The sequence below is a fragment of the Thamnophis sirtalis genome, unplaced genomic scaffold, assembly GCF_051295495.1.
Source record: "Thamnophis sirtalis isolate CommonGarterSnake01/CBP01778 unplaced genomic scaffold, rThaSir2_p1.2 scaffold_15, whole genome shotgun sequence".
Taxonomy (NCBI): Eukaryota; Metazoa; Chordata; class Lepidosauria; order Squamata; family Natricidae; genus Thamnophis; species Thamnophis sirtalis.
In genome coordinates, this window is record NW_028261395.1 from 28,593,296 (window position 1) to 28,613,976 (window position 20,681).

A 20,681-nucleotide genomic window follows, 5' to 3' on the forward strand; every position below is an offset into this window, starting at 1 on the left:
GGAACCTTTACCTTTTTAACTACGTTAAGAATTTTAATGGGGTGGGGGGAGGAAATAATCCACAGACCTGCTATTTCTGGTTTGTGCAAGGGTGGCAAGAAGCCTGGTTGCCATTTTTTTGTCCTCTTCCCTCCTGAAAACGGCTTCTTCCTCTCAGAGCAGAGCCCTGATGCTGAATATATTTGGCATGTGGCTGTTTACAAATTATGTAGTGGTTCCCATGCATTGTAACTGTTGCGAAGATACTTCCTTTGAAACTAGAGTGGACAACATGGCTGATTACTTCACAGGAAAAACATTTATTATTACCGAAAATATTAAAGTTGTAAGTTCAACATTATAGCTAGCATGCCAATATTAGCTATTGAACCATACAAGCATTTAACATTTCTTTCATGTTCATAGGAAGGTCCTGAACCAGCAACGTTCACTTTGAAAGTGTTAATTGCTAAAATTGAAATAGTGGAAACAATATGATTATCTCGCCTACATTAAGATAGTGCTTGTTTTCATTTTCAACCACTTTCATTTTGGGGAATATCTCTATATTTCTGAGTTAGGTGTTTTTTTTAAAATAGCAGCTGACATTCTAGCAATTTATCTGTCCTACTGAAATCAATAAATACGGAATTTTTATATTTGTCTTCAACTCATGCAGATAAGTGCTGATACCATATCAGAGTTCTTCTATAGTACACTCATGCTAAATTAGGGCTAATAGTTAAGCCTCAAGTGCGTCAAACTATCCTTCCTTGATTTATTCACGAAAACAAAAAAATTAAAACAAGGCCAAGAAATATGTTTTTAGCAAAGCTATGGTATTTTAGTGGCAATCAGGAGACAACAAATTTTGATTTACAAGTGACAGGATTTATAGAGTGCAGAAGTGACCAATTTTTTGCTTCATAACATAAACTTATAAAAATTACACTGGTAGAATTGAAGCAGTTAAAAGTGATTTCTATGTTCTCAGTAAATGAATATCAAAAAAGTAAAAAGGGAATAGACTCTACAATGACAAAAGTAGTTAATTCATAGACTTGTGTAGCCTCTGTTACTTTTGAATGTTCTTAGATTATTTTAGTCCAAATGCATTGCTGAGGCATAAATTCTGTTTCAGAAGTTCAATAGCAGAAATCTTGAATTTCGCTTCCTGGAAAAAAGTCATGTATTCTAGAAGCAGATTAAGACCCTTCTTTCATCGCTTTTCCATTTTTTTGTACTTTGCTTCTGTAAGGGACAAAAAAAAAATAGTCTTAATATAAACATTTTGTTTACATTTTAGTTGTAAACCTAGTAGCATAGTCAGTCATGTTTAAGAAGAAGGGACAACAAAACCTTGAAAGCAAGTACATTCAATGTAATTTCTTCATGTAATCAATAGAACAGATTAGAATATCATATTTTATTTGGCCAAGTATGATTAGACACACAAGGAATTTGTCTCTAGTGCAGAAGTTCTCAGTGTACATGCAAAGCAACTTATGTCAAATTACAAACTTATTCTTAAAATTGACTTCATTTCTTAAAAGAGGTAGGAGTACAAGAAGTCCTTGACTTACTGACAGGTTGCTTAGCAACTATTCAAAGTTATGATAGACCTTCCCAGGGCCACTTGTGGCCCAAATTCAAAATTCTAACACATCCCCCCCCCCCATTACATCATTACATTTTGGGTGCTTGGCAGCTGGCCTGCATTTATGGCTATGCAGTATTCTGTAGTGAGAATGGCTTGTGATTTACGGCTTTTTTTGCCTGAGACATTGGTTTCCGGCAAAAACCACCCATTACGGACAATGGATTTACCTAATGACCATGGAATTTGCTTAAAGATCACAAAAAGGTTGTAAAATCAGGTGTGATCCCATGACCTGCTTGATGTCCAACGTTACTTCAGACACAAATTCAGGGCTCAGTTACGGTCATAAGTCAAGGACCACCAATAATGCTTTTGAAGGAATATATCCAAAATTTCCTTGGTTATCTAAAATTTTCCTATTTGTTGTAAAATTAAATTTCTTGAGACAGAGGGAGAGAGTGAGGGGATCAGCTGCCATGTGCTTAATGTGTTGTTTCTTGTCCGTTTAAAACTTCTGAAACTTAACTTCTGAGTTTTGGAGTTAAAAACAGAAGTGTCCAGGGAAGGCAGATGTAAAAAATAGTCTAAACTAGCAGCCGCATCTATTTGGATGCCCTTGGTTAAGAGTGGAAACACAGCCATATCCTGTCATAACTAATAATGTATAATATATAATAATAATGTAATAATAAAGTAGAGAAAAGAAATTGGGAGAGATGAGAATACAAACATACAAATATATAAGAGCTGAACTGATTAATCAGGAACTTGAAATACTAGAAAATGTATGTATGAAAATAATCTAAATAATAATATAAAGGAGAAAAGCAAATTGTGTACTGATTGGATCAAATCATGATAAAAATCTTATCTATATAATAGGATGTTAGCAATTGTCCCGATTTTGCTTTAATTGGCTTTTGCCTAAACTCTATACCCTTCTTTTAAGGGAAAAAAGCATTTGGTATGAGATCAATGTCACAATGTATTATCCTAATAATAATGAAAATGTAATTTGGGGCTTTTAATCTGTTGGGCCAGATACTCAGTACAAAGCTATGTTTCTCAGCTATTGTTGTATATTGATTTTTGCTTTGAATTTATTTCAGGGGAAACTAATAAGAATCAAAAGCATTTTTTTTTCTTCTTGTTCACTCCTTAAATTATGTCTGACTCTGCTGTACTTTGCTACTTTGTCCTCTGCTATCTCCTGGAGTTTGCCCAAATTCATGTTCCTTTGTCTTCCAATATTTCAAACCAGTAGTGGACACAAGTGACCAGATGGCATGGTCACCGTCCAAGTAAAAAAAAAGATAGGTGTTTTCAGCTTTGCATCAAATCCCATTGTATATCTCAGCAATTTGTGTGAATTGAATCAAAAAATATCATAGATTAATAAACTGTAGTTTAGTGAAATGTGGAATGCTTTTGGCCGTAAATGAATAGGTGAGAACTAGTTTACAAATAGATCTCTGTAGTAATCAATAACACAAGAAAAAAATACGCTAAACTTCAGTTATTCTCCATGGATAGGTTTATGGAATGCTGAATCAAATGTCCAGTTTTTCTTAGATCAGGCATTGCCAAGTCTCATTCTCTGCAGTTTGAGAGGTGTGGATGTTGGCATCGTAAGATAAAACTTACTAGTATTAAATAGATAAACTAGAAATATATTTCCTTACCAGATTCCTCAGTGCTTCCATAACTGTAGAGCTTTTAATGTACTTGAAAAGGTCTTAAAAATTCAGAGATATATTCAGAGATGTATCTGCCTTGAAAATAGCCCATGTTGAACTGTGTAACACAGTCAAACATTATTACAGAAAATTATGTATGACACTTTGTATTACCATAAATCCCTTATGGTTAATTTTATGTCATAAAATTTTTCATGAAAATTTGCCAAATTTTACTTCCCTGGGCATCTTGGGCCCTAGATTTTAGGCACATTGTTTAAGTTATCTCATTAGAAGTTCAAAAAGTTTTGCCCTTATAAGTACAATGTTTTGATTACAGCAAGGGTGTCAAACTCAAGACCTGGGGATGCTTAGATCTGGCCCGCGGGCCTGCCCTGGAAACAGTGAAGGAGCGACCTGCAGTGCTTCTGCTAGAGAAAACAGTTCAGAAGAACCATGCATGATCTACCTGGGCTCAGTGTTCGGCCACGACAACCTCCAGCCCTCTGCCAATAAAAATGGAGGTCGGGGAGGCCGCATGTGGCCCCCCCCCCGGCTCAGTTTTCATCCGCAACAGCCTCCTGCAGCCCTCTGCCACCAAAGGCCAGGTGGGCCATGTGTATCCTCCCCGAGCTCTGCTTTCGCTGGCAGAGGGGTGGAGGCCGTCACAACCAAAATCGGAGCCTTGATGAGTGACGTCGAGTTGGCCATGGCCACACTGGCCACGTCCACCCCCAGTCCTCCAAAGTCAAAGACAACCCAGATGTGTCCCTCAGGGAAATCGAAATTTGATATCCCTGGATTACAGGAATGAGCATTTTTGTCATATATGGTATTTATAAAAAATTACTTGGGAAAAGGATAAAACCAAAACTTTTAACACCACTGTTCTAGTATTAATTAGAGTTTCTTGGAATAGCTACCAAGTTTCTTGGAATATGCATCCAGCTTGTAGGCAGCCTGTTCCAAAGCTGCAACTTGTTCTTCAATCTGATTGATTTGTTCCAGGTATGGCTGAAGTGCAGCATCTTGGGGAAAATGGAAAGGGGAGAAAAAAGTAAGAATTTACTGAGGATTAAAAAAATCCCTGCAACTTGTCAGGAAGATGCCTTCTACTGCAGAGGTGTCAAACTCAAGGCCCACAGGCTGATTCCGGCCCACGGGGTGCTTAAATCTGGCCCACAGGGCTGCCCTGGAACCAATGGACCGCCCCGCGGTGCCTCTGCTAGCAAAAACAGCTCCATTTTCGCTGGCAGTGGGCTACAAGAGGCCGTTGCGGCCAAAAACTGAGCCTTAGTGATAGCGAGCTGGCCACACCCACCCTACCCACGTCCCCTGGCCCTCCCAAGGTCAAACACAACCGAATGCGGGCCTCAATGAAATCAGGTTTGACACCCCCGTTCTGGATCAAACCACTGCCCAGTCTTAATGAACAGTGGTTCGCTGGATCTCACCGTGGCCTGCCATGTTATTCTGGGCACTATAAATTAAAAAAGCTGCATGCATGCAAAGCTACGTCTCTTTTTCTATTGAGTAATACACATCACTATGAATATTGGATTTTAAAAAACAGATCAGTGTTCTCCATTATTTTATTTTAAAATATGTGTTGCCTCTTATGCTGTAGAATTTGCTGGAGCCTTCCTCAGGCTTTCTTTGGGCATGTTGTATTTAGAAACCGATCAATTGCCTAGATTAACACATCCATGTGGGAAAGGCTGGCTAAAGAAGTACTTTTTGTTTCTTGCATATTTTTCATATTCAATTCTTTTTTGGATATATTTTAACATACCTCCAAAATGCAAGTAAGCATGAAAACACCCTATGTTTGAACGCAATTAAAATTAGTTTCTACTTACATTTCTGATTTAAGTCTTTCAAATTCCGACTTATGTTTATAGCAATGTCTTTCATTTCCAGATACTTCAAACTAGTTAGTTTGTTCATGTTTTCCAGGAGTTTGTAATCTTCACTAGTTGCTAAAAAATAGAAGAGGAGGACGTGGGTTCGCACACTGCATTATGCCAGAGCTAGTTTTAACTATGATTTATTAATTACCGGCATTTATTCGTTAAATTCATTTGCCGTCTATCTCGCAATGGAGCTTCTCTAGGTGTCTTTATTGAATACTAGCTGATAACCCAGTGTTGCCCCGGTATTTATTTATAGGGGGGAAATGTCCAGACCAAACGTAATTTCTAATGTTGGCGTTTCCCCCTTACCAGAGAGAGCACCCTTGTAAAGCTGTTACCAAGGCAACTCCACAGCACTGTACAGTGGAAGCCATTTTATGGGAGTACACTAGAAGCCATTTTAAGATACAACAGACTATATCTTAATAGAACACACACCCCTGGGGGGTTATAGGGGTGTCTTACCCTCACAATATTTGTTTCCAGAGAATAAGTCAGAATTATACTGGAACATACGCACACACACACAGAGCCGTTTTTATATATATAGAAGAAACAAATGGCTGGCTTCACAAAATGCTAAACTCAAATCACAGTGGTTGATTTCACATATCAGACTGAAACAAAAACCAAACCAAGCAAGTGAAACTTTCCTTTTATAAAATGTAACCACAGTTTTAGTTTCAACGATATTCATAATATGTCAATAACTTTCTCATAGCTGATTATGAAATATGAATCCTAAAATCATCAGTGTTGTTTCTGGCTTTTACTTTCATCAGAAACACTCAGAAGAAAGTTTTTCTTAAGAGAGGAAAGGATTAAGTTGACAAATGAACAGTTTCCTGTTTAGACTGGGCCACAATTAGAAGCCTGACAAAAGTGAGTGTGGCTAAACTATTAGCAGACATCACTCTTTTTTGGGATGCTGTGAGGAAAAAGTGCATTGGTTGACCATGTAATTGATCGGTCATGTTCTGATTCCATTTGAAATTTCCTCTTTTTTTTAAAAAAGAAATTTTTTCAGTCCTTTTTTACACCTATTAAGGATTTCAGGAATATTTGCAAAGAATCACACAATATGTTAAATTTAAATTTAATGTTAACTCACCAGTCAGTTCACCCGTTAGGTAGATTGCCATTTTATTGAACATTTCCGTACAAAGTTCATTAATATCAGCTTCTGCTGGCTCTGTGGCTTCTTCTGCAGTTTCCACAACAGGTTCTTCTATTCAGAAGTATAGAAGAAAACATTATATATTTTAGCAGTACAAACCACCTTAATGTTTTATTAAGTGGTTATTAATTTTGGAAATCACTGGAAGGATGAAATCTCAGTGGCCCATTTAAGGCTGAGAATAATCTAAAGAATAAATATTGGGATAAACATATAAAAAACCGTAGTCACTTCCTGAAGAGCCATACACTAAATAAATAAACTTCCTGAAGAGACAAGCAATACAAATGACTCAAGAGCCTCTAATCCATTTGTATCTAATTATGATCCAGCATGCCATCTTGTCTCACAAGATGTGGCATTTTTACTGAGAGCATAATCTGATTCATTTTATTGACCATTTTTTCAACAGTCCATCAAGAGAGGCAATGTTACAGGCCCTGCTAGCTAAAGACTTCTATTTTATGCAATGAGATTCCTGTTTTTTGGGATAGTTGCAAACCGTGGCTAGTTGCAACCTTTTGGTCCTTTTCAAAATCTCTTTTAAGACATGGTTTATTTCAGCCGGCTTAGGGATCTCATGATAACCCCATAATCCTAAATGATCGTATTTGTATGAGATTTTGGTGCATTCTCCTGGGACCTTATTTATATTTAATGTTAACTGCTTAATGGATAGGATTTGATTGTTTTATTGTATATCAGCCAATAAGCCGGCATTGCCCGGGGAATTTATTTATAGGGGGTAAATGTCCAGATCAAACATAATTTATAATGTTGGATTTCCCCCCTTACCAGAGAGAGCCCCTTGTGGAATACTGTGAAGCCGTTACAATGGCAATCCCACTGTGCCATTATGAATATTATATTACATTCTAGTAATATTACATATTACTAGAAGCCAGTATGGCAGTACAGCACAACAGGATGCATGTTAACAGAACACACACCACGAGGAGTGTTAGGGGTGTCTTTCTCCCACAGTATTTCTCTCCAGAGAGTAAGTCATCTATGTACCAAGTTTGGTTGAAATTGCTCGAGGCGTTCCAGAGTTATGCTGGAATACACACACACACACACACACACACACACACACACACACACACACACACACACACGACTCAAAATCACATTAGTGAGATGGGTGACTATATAAATTTGATAAATAAATCTGAACAATGCTAAGAATATCCAGTTATCCAGCTGGCCTCTCAAAAGAGCTACAGAAGAAAAGTTTGAAGCTCCATCTTCAATTCCACTGAAGATGATCTCAGAGGAGACTTCTCATGCTTATAGTCATTTGGATAACTACAAAAAAGTGTGTAAGTGCTGACTTAAGTGCTTAAAATCTATCAGCAAATCTCTTGGTATTGGTGGTGTTCAGTGACTTTGCACTTTCCCAACTCAAACAGAAGACGACAAAGTTCTTTGAACACAGATGGATGCTTTAAAACTCTTGCTGCCCAGTAATCAGGGCCTGGGAAGGGGAAACCTGCCAACCAGCAAAAGGATCTGGAGAACAAAAATTCAAGGACAGATATAAGATGGGTCATGGGTCATATGCTGGCTCATATCATTCCTCATGCCAGCCTCCAAGAGCTTTTTGGCATCAAAGGCCACTGGAGAATGGTCTATAAAGAAGGGCATACATTGAAGACATCCTTGGAATCTTAGCTCATGAGCAACTTGCTTTACTAAATTGCTATGAATTTTAGATGATGCACGTCTTACCCATCCCTGAACCAACTGAAAGGTACACCATCAAACCATTTGTTATATCCACTGTCAACCCCCCTTTTGCATTTATAATCTTGGCTCATCTTGCCTATCAAGTGACCTGATTTAGGTGTGCAGGACATGATAAGCAAAGCTATGGGGTTTCTCTGGCCCTATCCATATTCAACCACTAGCTCACACTAGCTGTTCTTCCTCTCCTGGAACCAGGGCTAATCTGCAGAGGATAGGGATAGAGAGAGGGAGAGGGACAGAGTAGAGTAGAACAGAACAGAACAGAATTCTTTATTTGGCCAAGTGTGTTTAGACACACAAGGAATTTTCTCTGGTGCAGAGGTTTTCAACATGAATGCAAAACAACAGAAGAATAATCCTAATACAAATCAGAGCTGGTGGTAGAGAGGATGAAAAGGATAATAATACTAAGCCATGCAACATACTTAAGACATAGAACAATACTGTGAGGATTAGGTGTTCAGCGTGATAGTACGAGATAAAATTGTCCCTGTGTCAAGATGTTTTTAGCATGCGATGCCCTATTATAGTATAGCTGGCTGGAGAATTCTGGGAGTTGAAGTCCACAAGTTTTAAAGTTGCCAAGTTTGAAGACCTCTGCACTAGATGGAAACAGTTCCCACCTGTGAACTGGCCACAACACAAGACAGCAAGCACCTTAGAATTTGCACCATTTCCATTGGGGTGTTGTTGGAGGGGGGAGGGGACCACAGCCTAGGAAGCCAAAAAGGGTGGCCTGGAGAGGCACAAAATCAACGGGATGGTTCAAAAATACACCAGACTGAAGAAGAAATATGTAAATACAACAACAGAGAGAGTAGTAAAGGGAAAGGTAGGAAGAGGAGAAGAGAAGAGAGGGAAAGAAGAAAGGGAAAGGAGAGGAAGAAAGGGCGGGGAAGTAAGAGAAGAAAAAAAGGGAGAGGAGAGGAGGAAAGAAGAAAATAGAGAAGAAGGGAGGGGAGGAGAAAAGGAGAGGGAAGACAAAGTAGGGTGGTTGTAAAACAAGATGAATGGATGGGATGGCAGGAAAGCAATCTCGATTACATTTTTATTTTTAGGAGGAGAAGTGAATTGTTATCCATGTCAAAAGATAACACATATTATTAATAACAGCTATGAGATTGTATAGTTGTGAATATGCATGAGAAATAAAAAACTTTTTGGAAATAATAAAAAAAAATCAAGGTCGCGGGATGGTTTGAAAATACACCAGATTGAAGAGGAAATATATAAATACAACAACGGAAAGAGGGAACGGAGAGAGGAGGAAAGGGCAAGGAAAGAAGAGGAGAGAAGAGAGGGAAAGAAGAAAGGGAAAAAGAGAAAAAGAAAGGGAGGGTGGTTGTAAAACAAGATGGATGTATGGGATGGCAGGAAAGCAATCTCGATTGTATTTTTAATTTTAGGATGAGAAACGAATTGCTGTAAATGTCAAAAGATAACACATATTATTAATTGTATAATATAAATAATTTATATATTTATAAATTATATTTATAGTTATATAAATATAAATAATTGTATATTTGTTAATGCATGTATGAGAAATTAAAAAAACTTTTTTGAAATAATAATAATAAAATAAAAAAACGTCGCGGGATGGTGAAGATGAGACCAGCTGACCGCCGGGCAGGACCTGGGGAAAGGCTCCAGAGGCATTGGGGGGTTGGCCTTGCAGGGGCCTAGCCGCCCCGTTTCCTGCAGGGAAGAGACGCCTCCAATGCTCGGCGTGGGTGGAAGGCGGGGTGTCGAGGCTCCTCCGCAGAGGCGGGCAGCGGAAGAGCTTCCCGGCCTCCGGGCCCAAGGGCGCGCCGAAGAGGCACTCCAGGAAGGCGCTTACGTGTGGAGCCTGGGCGGCGGGCCTCCAGACCGTCTTCCAGCGAGGCGGCGGGCGCGGCCATGGCGGCCTTCCCGGGATACGGAAAAGAAGGCGGGCGACGGTAGCGGCTGCCGAGCGTGCCTGGCGTCTCCGGGGTGGTGCGCGCTCTTGGCTAGGCTCGGTGCGGCCGTCGCCCTCGGCTTCTCGGAGGCTGCGCTCTCGGTCCAGAACTCCCCCGCTGCCTTACGCCGCCGCCCGAGCCGAGGGGCAGATCCCTCGGACGCCTCTTCCGGGGCGCAACCGTTGGGACTCTCGTACGGGCGCCTCCGCGGGAGTCGCAGCGGGTTAAAATCCCTTGGCCGCCAAAGGAAAGGCGGAGTCGGATGCGCGCTGGCAAAGCCCGGGCGCATCGGGGCCTTTTGGGGCCGCTTTGGAAAGCGGGAAAGCATCGCTAAGGCGGAATCCGGCCCCGAAGCCGCCTTTGGCCCTACTTCCCACAGGTGCCTGGGTGCCTTTGATAACTTGAGGGGGAGAATTGCGTGGAACGCCGTCACTCTGCTAAACAAATAATTCCCTCACCACTGTCAGACTATTTACTAAGGCTGCATTGCTATTACTATTAATCTTCTCCTGGTTCCTATCACCCATCTCCTCCCACTTAGGTCTGCAGGACTGTAACTTTGTTGCTTGTATCCTTACAATTTATATTGATTGTTTCCTGATTGCTTATTTGCACCCTGTGACTATCATTAAGTGTTGTACCTTATGATTTTTGACGAATGTATCTTGTCTTTATATGTACACTGAGAGAATATGCACCAAAGACAAATTCCTTGTGTGTCCAATCACACTTGGCCAATAAAGAATTCATTCTATCTATCTATCTATCTATCTATCTATCTATCTATCTATCTATCTATCTATCTATCTATCTATCACCTATCTATCTATCCATCCATCCATCTATCCCAGTGGTCAGCAACCTTAAACAGTCTAAGAGCCACAAAGTCCTAACCGGAAGCCTCCCCTCCCCCTGTTCAATTTTGGAGCTGACCAGAAGTCAGGTTCCCCCACCATAGAGTCTCCTCCCGGTGTCCTTTTACCTGCCCTAACTGAAAGCCCTATTAATTGTGGAGCTGACCAGCGACGGAGCCGCAGCAGAGGGATGAAAGAGCCACATGCAGCTCCATAGCCACAGGTTGCTGACCCCTGATCTAACCTAAGGAGAAAAGTCCCTGTCCCAGCTGCAGTTAATTGGAGATCTGGCCATAATTGTCCAGAACTATACAATATTGCTCTGTCTATCACTTCTAGCTTTTGGGGGAGTACATTTGTGGTGTATTTTAATTCTGTTTTTTTCACAGTTTTAGCCACTTTTAAGATGTGTGCTCCAACTCCCAGAATTCCTGAGCCAACATGGTGCCTGGAGAATTCTGGGTGTTGAGAAACACTATTCTGGGTGTTAGATTCTAGTGGATTAAAGCGTACATGGGGTAGTGTCACATTTATTATATGAAATGGCATATAAACCTGACAAGTAAGAATGGATCTGCATATGTTTGTATGGTTTTTAGAACTTTAGATAATAAATGTAAAAGCAAGTAGTTAGGTAATATATTCTGGAGTGGCAGAAACGAAAGCTAACCCTGGCACACCCAGCCATGTGTGTGTAGGGGGCCCTCCCTCCTAAAAGAAAGAAATATTTTGGGAAATATTTAAAAAAAAGGCAGGATAAAAATATTTCCCCTAAAGGAGAAATAAAAAGATCTTAAGGGAGACAGAATCCTGCCGCTGTTTCCCTGCCTCAAGCAGAAACTGAGGAGGCCAGCTTTTAGAAAAGCAGATTTGGGAATTCAGAAAGACGGTCAAGACAGAAACTCAGATAAGCAACAAACAAAAGGATGACAAAATTAGCTGGGACAATCACCTAGGATTTGCATTTCTTCTTTTGCCTATAGAGCCAGCTATGACCCCTACATGACCCCCATCGGAATCTGACAACAGTCAACAGGATATTAAAGGACATATTCTTGCACAGGAACAGGAAGCTCAAATACAAAGCCTAAAGAAGGTATAAAAACCCCACTCTCTTAACTCCATTTTTGTCAGCTTCACAGAACTATAAACACAGGTGGTTCTGTTCATCATTAAATCATCTTTCCAATAAGTCTACATGTTTCCAGTGTCTTTCTCCCAGCTTGAATTGAACCAGATGAATATTTCTTCCAACATGTGTTTTGGCATCACGACAATTGAATATATGAGTGTAGGCAACACAACTTCCTTTTTTAAAAAAATGACTTGTTTAATTTATCCTGCTGAACAGTCTGACACACAGTCCTCCTTTTTGTCCTACACAGACACAGACACACACTTGAAATAGATTGGATCAAGAAGGAAGGGATGACCCAAAATCTCCCAAGGAACTTCTGTGGCTGAAGTGGCCTGGAACTCAGGTGTCCTTGTTTTTAGCTCAATATTCTAACTTTTACTTCTTGTTGGCTTTCAGGAAGTGGCTGAGCAATTTCTCTAAGGATTACCTATTAATTGCAATTGAAGGCAAAAGGGAAATGATCAAAACGAATATAACAGCATTACCGTGCAAATGTTGTGCTAATGTACCATGCCGCTCCATATAAGTAAGATGGGTACAATGGCATCATTGCATGGGGGTTATAATTTTGGTATCCTTACAATTTGCAATAGAAGTCTCTGACAACCTAGTAAGCTATTTTTAATGATAGTTCAGTTTTTCTTGTCTTGAAGAAATCCAGTGTTTATAAGATTTCTCTTGCAAACTTCCAGACTCGAAAACTCTTCTTTAGGCCTGATCCTGGGTTTCTACCAGTGGTGAAATCCAATTTTTTTTACTACCAATTCTGTGGGCGTGTCTTGGTGGCTGTAGTGTAACTTGATGGATGTGGCTTGGTGGGCGTGGCGGAGGAAGGATACTGCAAAATCTTCACTCTGGACCAGCCAGAGGTGATATTTGCCAGTTCTCCTAACTACTCAAAATTTCTGCTTACCAGTTCTCCAAATTACTCAAAACTTCCTCTACCGGTTCGTCAGAACCTGCTGGATTTGACCCCTGGTTTTTACACCAAAGAGACCTCGGTTCCAGCCCTTCCAGATCACCAAGGCTCCAGCCTATTGACTGCCACTCCCTCCTTTGCTGTAACCCTGGGCACCAGCATTCTTCTGCAGGCTTGTGCAGACAAAGCAGAAAGCAAAGCATAGAACAGTGATGGCGAACCGTTTTTCCCTCGAGTGCCAAAAGCATGCATGCCCACATCTGTAATTAAACCCACACCTGTAATTATTTACGTCCCACATTGTGTCCACTTGCGCATATGCGTACGACCCCTCTGCTGCCCCCTGCGCATGTGCACATGGCTTTCTTGGAACTGGGGGAGGGCGAAAGCAGCACATTTCCCGACTTCTGGTGGGCCTGTTTTTTGCCCTCCCCAGGCTCAAGAGCAGCGGGTCTCAACCTGTGGGTCGTGACCCCTTTGGGGGTCGAATGACCCTTTCACAGTGGTCACCTAAGTGACTTGAGTGTGGCTCTTCCACTCTTGCCCTGACCCCGCGCTGGTGCCAGCTGGAGAGTTGTGGCCGGCGGCGGCAATGGAGCCATGGCGGGCGGAGGCTGTGGCGATGCCAGGCACTTCTGCTGGGCGTGCTGCTCTTGCTCTCGGGCACCTGCCTCTACTACAGCCTGCTGCTCCCCATCCGTCCCCTGTTTCCCGGCCGAGAGTTCCTTTCGGAACTCCTCCTCCGCCTCCTCTCGCAACCCCCTGGCCAGCTGTGGTGGGGCTTGGAGGGTGCGCACACATGGGGAGACCACCCACAAGCAAGCACCAAATGAGCTGGCTGCTCATTTAAGGAGGGTCTTAACAGGGCACAAAAGGATGTGGCTTCTCTCCTGCACTGAGGCTCCAGCCATGACCTTGCTGTATCCTCCATGTCTTTGGCCAAGTGCGGAGGGCACAAACTCAAACCTGAAATGAAAGGAAGCGAAGGCTGCCTAGAGGTGAGGTTTTTTAGAGGTTTTATTTGCATTTGTAGGCCGCCCTTTTCCCTGAGGGGACTCAGGGCGGCTCACAGAAAACCAGGGAAGGGGGAAATACAACATTGAGACAACAACACATAATAAAATAATGAACAACATGCATACAACATTCGGGCGGGGTAGGAATCCTTATCCCCAGGCCTGACGGGCGAGCCAGTTCTTCAAGGCTGTGCGGAAGGCTTGGACGGTGGAGAGGGTACGAATCTCTACGGGGAGCTCGTTCCAAAGGGTCGGGGCCACTGCTGAGAAGGCCCTCCTCCTTGTGGTTGCCAGCCGACACTGGCTGGCCGATGGAATGCGGAGGAGGCCTAATCTATGGGATCTTATAGGTCGTAGGGAGGTAATTGGCAGAAGGCGGTCTCTCAAGTATCCAGATCCACTGCCATGTAGGGCTTTATGGGTGATCAATAGCACCTTGAAGCGCATCCGGAGATCGACAGGTAGCCAGCGCAGCTCGCGGAGGATAGGTGTAATGCGGGTGAATCGGGGTGCACCCGCAATCACTCGCGCGGCTGCGTTCTGTACTAGCTGAAGTCGCCGGATGCTCCTCAAGGGCAGCCCCATGTAGAGCACGTTGCAGTATTCCAGCCTAGAGGTCACAAGGGCCCGAGTGACTGTTGTGAGGGCCTCCCGATTCAGGTAGGGTCGCAACTGGCGCACCAGGCGTACCTGGGCGAATGCCCCCCTGGTCACAGCCGCAATATGATGGTCGAATGACAGCTGTGAATCCAGGAGGACTCCCAAGTTGCGGACCCTCTCTGAGGGGTGTAAAATTTGACCCCCCAGCCTGAGTGTTGGATTATTGGCCAAATCTTTGGGAGGAAAACACAACAGCCACTCGGTCTTTTCTGGGTTGAGCACAAGCTTGTTAATCCTCATCCAGTCCATGACGGCTTCAAGCCCCCGGTCCATCACGTCAACCGCTTCATTGATTTGGCACGGGGCGGACAGATACAATTGAGTATCGTCCGCATATTGATGGTATCTGATCCCGTGCCTGCGGATGATCTCTCCCAGCGGTTTCATGTAGATGTTAAATAGTAGGGGGGATAAGACCGAACCCTGCGGCACCCCATATTTTAGGGGCCTTGGGGACGATCTCTGCCCTCCCACTAACACCGACTGCGACCTGTCCGAGAGGTAGGAGGAGAACCACCGTAACACGGTGCCTCCCACTCCCACCTCCCGCAGTCGTCGCAGAAGGATACCATGGTCGATGGTATCGAAAGCCGCTGAGAGGTCAAGGAGGACCAGGATGGAGGGATGTCCTTCATCTCTGGCTCTCCAAAGATCATCCATCAATGCGACCAAAGCGGTTTCTGTGCTGTAACCGGGTCTGAAGCCTGACTGGAAGGGGTCTAGATAGTCTGCTTCCTCCAAGGACCGTTGGAGCTGGAAGGCCACCACCTTCTCAACAACCTTCCCCAGAAAGGGGAGGTTGGAGACCGGGCGATAGTTGTTAAGGACAGCTGGATCCAAGGATGGTTTCTTCAGGAGGGGTCTCACCACCGCCGCTTTCAGTGCGGCGGGGAAGTTCCCCTCCCGAAGGGAGGCGGTTACAACCGTCTGGATCCAGCCTCGTGTCACCTCACTGCAGTTAGAAACCAGCCATGAGGGACACGGATCCAGAACACAGGTGGAGGAACTTACAGCTCTCATGGCCTTGTCCACATCCCCGGGGGTAACCTCCTGAAACTCAACCCAGAGCTGTTCCGTGACCCGTCAAAAGCGCGGACGACAAAAGCGCGATCGACAAAATCGCGCCTTTGACGTCATCACAGCGCGACGAAAAAGATCGAAAAATTCAAATAAAAATTAATAAAAATTAAATTAAAGCAAGCCGATTCACATAAAGGTAAGGGTTAGGGTTAGGGTTAGGGTTAGGGTAAGGGTAAGGGTTAGGGTTAGCTTTAGAGCGTTAGCGTTAGCGTTAGGGTTAGGATAAGGGTTACCGTTCCGTTTTTCGTTACTTTAACGGTTAGGTTTAGGGTTAGGTTTAGGGTTAGGTTAAGAGTTAGGGTTAGGGTTAGGTTTAGGGTTAGGTTTGGGGGGGCTAGGGGAAGGTTTTAGCTTTATTTTTACATTTTTTCGATCTTTTTCGTCGCGCTGTGATGACGTCACAGCGCGCTTTTGTCGAGCGCGATTTTGTCCTACGCGCTTTTGTGGTGGAACCGAGCTGTTCTACTTGGTCCCCCTGTGCCTCGGCTGGAACTGCAGGTGTGGAGTCCAAGTCCGTCCGAAACCGAGCAATTTTGTCCGCTAAGAATTGGGCATATTCTTCAGCTCTGCCCTGCAAGGGTTCCCCCGTCTCCCTTTTGTTCAATAGGGAGCGGGTTATCCTAAACAGGGCGGCTGGACGGGACTCAGCGGATGCGACCAGGGAGGCTATGTGTGATCTTTTAGCTGCCCTAAGTGCCCTAGTATATTCCCTGGTGCAGGTGGTTACCATTGCTCGGTTCGATGCGGACTTATCGGACCTCCAACGGTGCTCTAGGCATCTCCTCCGGCGCTTCATCTCCCGGAGCTCCTCGGTGAACCAAGGGGGTCTCCGGGATCCGCCGCCTCGGAGGGGCCGCAGTGGCGCAATCCGGTCGAGGGCCTCTGACGCTGCCAAGTGCCACGCAGCAGTCAGAGTCTCTACCGGACTGTGGGCGAAAGTGTCAGGAATAACCCCAAGCTCTGTCTGGAACCTTGCTGGCTCCATAAGACGCCTGGGGCGGAACCACCTGGTCGGTTCCTCCTCCCTACAGTGGGGGTTTGGCCTCCGGAAGTCGAGCCTCAGTAGGCAATGGTCTGACCACGACAGGGGTATGATGTCACTCCCCCTCAGACCAAGATCACACATCCACTGCTCCGAGAGAAATACGAGGTCAAGCATGTGTCCCGCTGAATGGGTTGGGCCTCGAATTACTTGAGTCAAGCCCATGGCTGTCATGGAAGCCATGAACTCCTGCGCCCCATCAGAGTTTTCACCGAGCGACGGCAAATTAAAGTCCCCCAGGACCATCAACCTAGGGAACTCAATTGCCAGCTCGGCTACCGACTCGAGGAGCGAGGGGAGGGCTGCTGCAACGCTGTTGGGAGGCAGGTACGTTAGCAGCAGACCCACTTGACCCTTGAGGTCCAACTTTAACAGCAAAGACTCACACCCGACAATCTCTGGAGCAGGGACCCTACGAGGAACTAACGACTCCCGGATAACAACGGCCACACCCCCACCCCTTCTCTGGGCTCTCGGCTGATGCAGCACCTGAAATCCTTCTGGGCACAGTTCTACAAGGGGGACTCCTCCCTCTGGGCCCAGCCAGGTCTCAGTAATACATGCCAGGTCTGCCCTCTCGTCTAAAATTAAGTCCCGGACGAGAGGTGCTTTATGTACAACAGACCTGGCATTTAGCGACAACAGCCTGAGACCAGGGTCCTGACCACTTGCGCCATCTGGTCTTGGAGTGGGACTCCTAGGGCCGGAAGGAGGGATCTCTGTAATGTAGCGAACCCTCCTTCCCCGGTAATGGCCTGCCCTAAAGTCCCCGCCGTATCTGCCCCTCCCTGTTACGACCGCAATACCCCGACCCTCTCCCGTGTCTCTGGTCCCCTCAACCACCCCCGTGGCCCCCGCAGTTCCCGACAGGTCCTCCGAATCACGCATACTCATACACTCCCCCAGACAGTCCCCACGTAAAAAGTTTAAAAAAAACACAAATTTACAACAATATAATCATAAAAGTGGGACATTCATTCATATCAAGCATACCTCATGCATAGCCCATACAAAGGAAGAAGAAAAAGGTGAAAGAAAAGAAAGAAATTATAAATTGCGCAAAAAGTTGATTAATGTAAAAAGTTGATTAATGCCTAATGGGCGAATGTGGTGCAAAGGTGGGTACAGGGCTGCTTCGCTCTTGCACTAAGGCTCTGGCGACCCTCCTCCTCCCTCTCGCGTGTGAGGGGGAGGGATGACACAGCAAGGCCAGAAGATTGTGAGAAGGTCACCTGAAGGAAGGCCACCACCTGGGTGGCGACTATTCCTCAGCACAGAGAGAGAGAGAAGGGGAGGGAGAAAGAAACAGATGGGGAGAGGGAGGGAGAGATAGGAGGGAGGGAGAGAGGGAGAAAGATGCGGAGGGAAGTAGAGAAATGAGGGGGCGGGAGGGAGATAGGGAAAAAGAGAAATGGAGGGAGGGAGAGAGGTTGAGAACCACTGCTCTAGAGGCTTTCTTGGAGCCTGGGGAGGGCAAAAAAAGCCTCCCCCGCCTGCCCAGAGGCCCTCCGGAGGCCGGAAACAGCCCATTTCCTGACTTCCAGTGGGCCCAGTTGGCCCGTTTTTCACCCTCCCCAGACTCCAGAGCTTTTCCTGAAAATCAGCTGGGCAGCGCGCTTGCGTGCTGGAGCTGACATAGGGCAACGCCTCGCGTGCCCCTAGATATGGCTCCGCATGCCACCTGTGCACTGGCCAGCTGGTCTTCATGCATGCATGCACGCAAGAAACTGGAAGACCAGGTGGCTGGTACACATGCACATGCCGGAAACCGGAAGATCATCTTCCGCGCATGCGCACCAGATGGCTGTTCTTCTGGTTCCCAGCATGCATGCACGCCGCCCCCATTTCAGCATTCGGTGCTGAAAAGGTTCAGCAACACTGTCTTAAGATCAGTGATTCCTCCAAAGTTTTTACTATATTTTCTTTTATGAACTGCCTTTTTTGTAATAATTAGTACGGAGTCCACAATAATTGATTACTTGTCTTCTTGCATCTGAAGGAGAAAATTGTTAGGTAGGAAGATAACTTTAGATTTTTCTGGTAAGATGATGCTTCCTAGATTCTGCCTCCTAGAGAATGGCAGAGTAACTAAAGATCATCATCAACACTATTTCGCACATCTTTGAAAATATAATTTGTTTCTAGAAACTGCCATCCAAAACTCATAATAAAAAGTTTCATGAGATTGTGGATACCTCAGAACATTGATAAAAACTGAACCTTATTTGCTTTTTTCCCTTTTTTCCCTTTTGCTGCAGATTATTCAATTCAGGAATTAAAACATTAATTTACATAGTCTGGCCTTTTACTATGGCTGTGTTTTGGCCAAAATATATAGAATTGTCAACACGACTGTACAACTCCTGTTACGTATGTATCAGTTGTACCTTGTTCTAATAGCAAGTACTGTATGTCCAATTTGTCAAAGAATCAAGAATTCATTCATACTTCACAAGAATACCACATTGCTAATTGTTAACTCAGATCATGTGGCTTGCTAACACTTATATAATACTGAAAGATGACTGACATTTGTTAGGTTGGCATCATTGTTACCTCATTTATTTAATAAAGCAGAAAGTACAGTATGTACAGCAAATCTATTCTGCAGTAGCTATCTCTCTCACTGTCTATGACAAGAAAGGTTCACACAAGAAGATGGAAGTGAAGGAGTGTTTGTCTGTAAAATCGTAGTGCATTCATCCTCCCGCCAAGATAATGACCTTTATTAACACCCGTAGGCTCCCTAATCTTTTGAGTTTTCTTTCTTTGTGTGAGGAGAAAAAGTACAAAACAACGTTGTTCCCTGAAAAATGTTTCATTTTTTCAAGTTACATGATACATTATCAGTAGAAGCACAATATTGTTGCACTAATGCAAGGAGTTACAATAGAAACGCAGACGATTGTACCAGCCAACAATAGTCACACAGGAAAAGGTTCCTCAGAATTACTGCTTCACTGGCTTGAGGAGATTGTCTTGATGCATCGCACAAGAACGACTACGGTATAGCAGAGATGGAATAATGTGGCATTATTGGATCTAGTTTCTTTACTAAACGCCATTGGCTTTGTCTTATCAGTTTACATAAATGACAAACGGATCTATCCAAGCAGGACTAAGTGGAGCTTCACTGGGTCAGGACAAATAGCAAATCTATACAAGGCATGAAAGTGCTTTTTCTTGGGTGCTTTTTCAACTGCCTGGTCTAGGCCACACACAAATTCCAGGTTAACCAAGTACTAACTTAGTCTACCCCAGGGGTGTAAAACTTGATTCCATTGAGGACCGCATGACAGTTGTGTTTGACCTCGGGTGGGGGTGGGGCTTGACATCACTCACCAAGGCTCTGTTTTCTGCTGCGACAGCTTCCTGCAGCCCTCTGCTAGAATGCTTCAGGAACTGAATTGCAGTTTTTATATCCGTTAACCCCAATATTTATTCATTAGATTGTTCTCAGCTTAGCCTTAAATAGACTTCTGAGACTTCATCCTTCCAATGATTTCCAAAATTAGCACTCTTGCGCAGAAGAGTTTCACTTAAAGAACATGATTTTGAGATCCAGCCTGCAGGCCTTGAGTTTGACACCCCTGGGATAGCCTTACTTTGTTTCTGAAATCTGCCAAAGACGTCAGAGGAAAGATTAATGATGCTTAGCATATAATGGATTGATGTATTGCCTGGACATTAAAAACTACTTGCACTTCAATTCAGGACATTTATAAGATAACTAGACAAGGAGAAGGCATTTAATAGTCAAGAGGCAGTGGATTTCAATCCTATGTACACATGGGAAAATAATAGCTGCATGTATTTCGTCATCTGAATATCTGGCAGGAAACTTCAGCCTCAGTTTTGTTAATGGTTGTGCATATTATCCTTACCTACTAACTGATTTTTATTTTATTGTTAGTGCGTATGATACATAGGTAAAGGTA

At 44.0% G+C, this 20,681-nt stretch overlaps 1 protein-coding gene and 1 long non-coding RNA gene across 4 annotated transcripts; one reads left to right on the top strand and one right to left on the bottom strand.

Annotated features, from left to right (window-relative positions):
- Positions 1-279: 279 nt before the first annotated feature.
- BLOC1S2 (biogenesis of lysosomal organelles complex 1 subunit 2) lies at positions 280-10,172 on the bottom strand. Of its 3 annotated transcripts, none has more exons than XM_014064500.2 (5): positions 9,935-10,172; positions 6,280-6,393; positions 5,115-5,234; positions 4,179-4,283; positions 280-1,230 (listed from the first exon to the last, which is right to left on the bottom strand). In XM_014064500.2, exons 1-5 carry the CDS (start codon positions 9,993-9,995, stop codon positions 1,199-1,201), a joined length of 432 nt encoding a protein of 143 aa, XP_013919975.1. In that variant the 5' UTR covers positions 9,996-10,172; the 3' UTR covers positions 280-1,198. The 3 variants fall into 3 exon arrangements, with proteins under 3 accessions (XP_013919975.1, XP_013919974.1, XP_013919976.1); XM_014064499.2 differs by having other exon boundaries at positions 6,280-6,396; positions 9,935-10,168; XM_014064501.2 differs by lacking the exon at positions 9,935-10,172 and adding an exon at positions 9,731-9,749 and having other exon boundaries at positions 6,280-6,396.
- Positions 10,173-10,406: 234 nt separating this feature from the next.
- Positions 10,407-19,323, top strand: LOC148042533 (uncharacterized). The gene is made up of 3 exons (XR_015695176.1): positions 10,407-11,984; positions 12,423-12,552; positions 19,002-19,323. It is a non-coding gene; the product is annotated as an uncharacterized LOC148042533 (long non-coding RNA).
- The last annotated feature ends 1,358 nt before the right edge of the window (positions 19,324-20,681 follow it).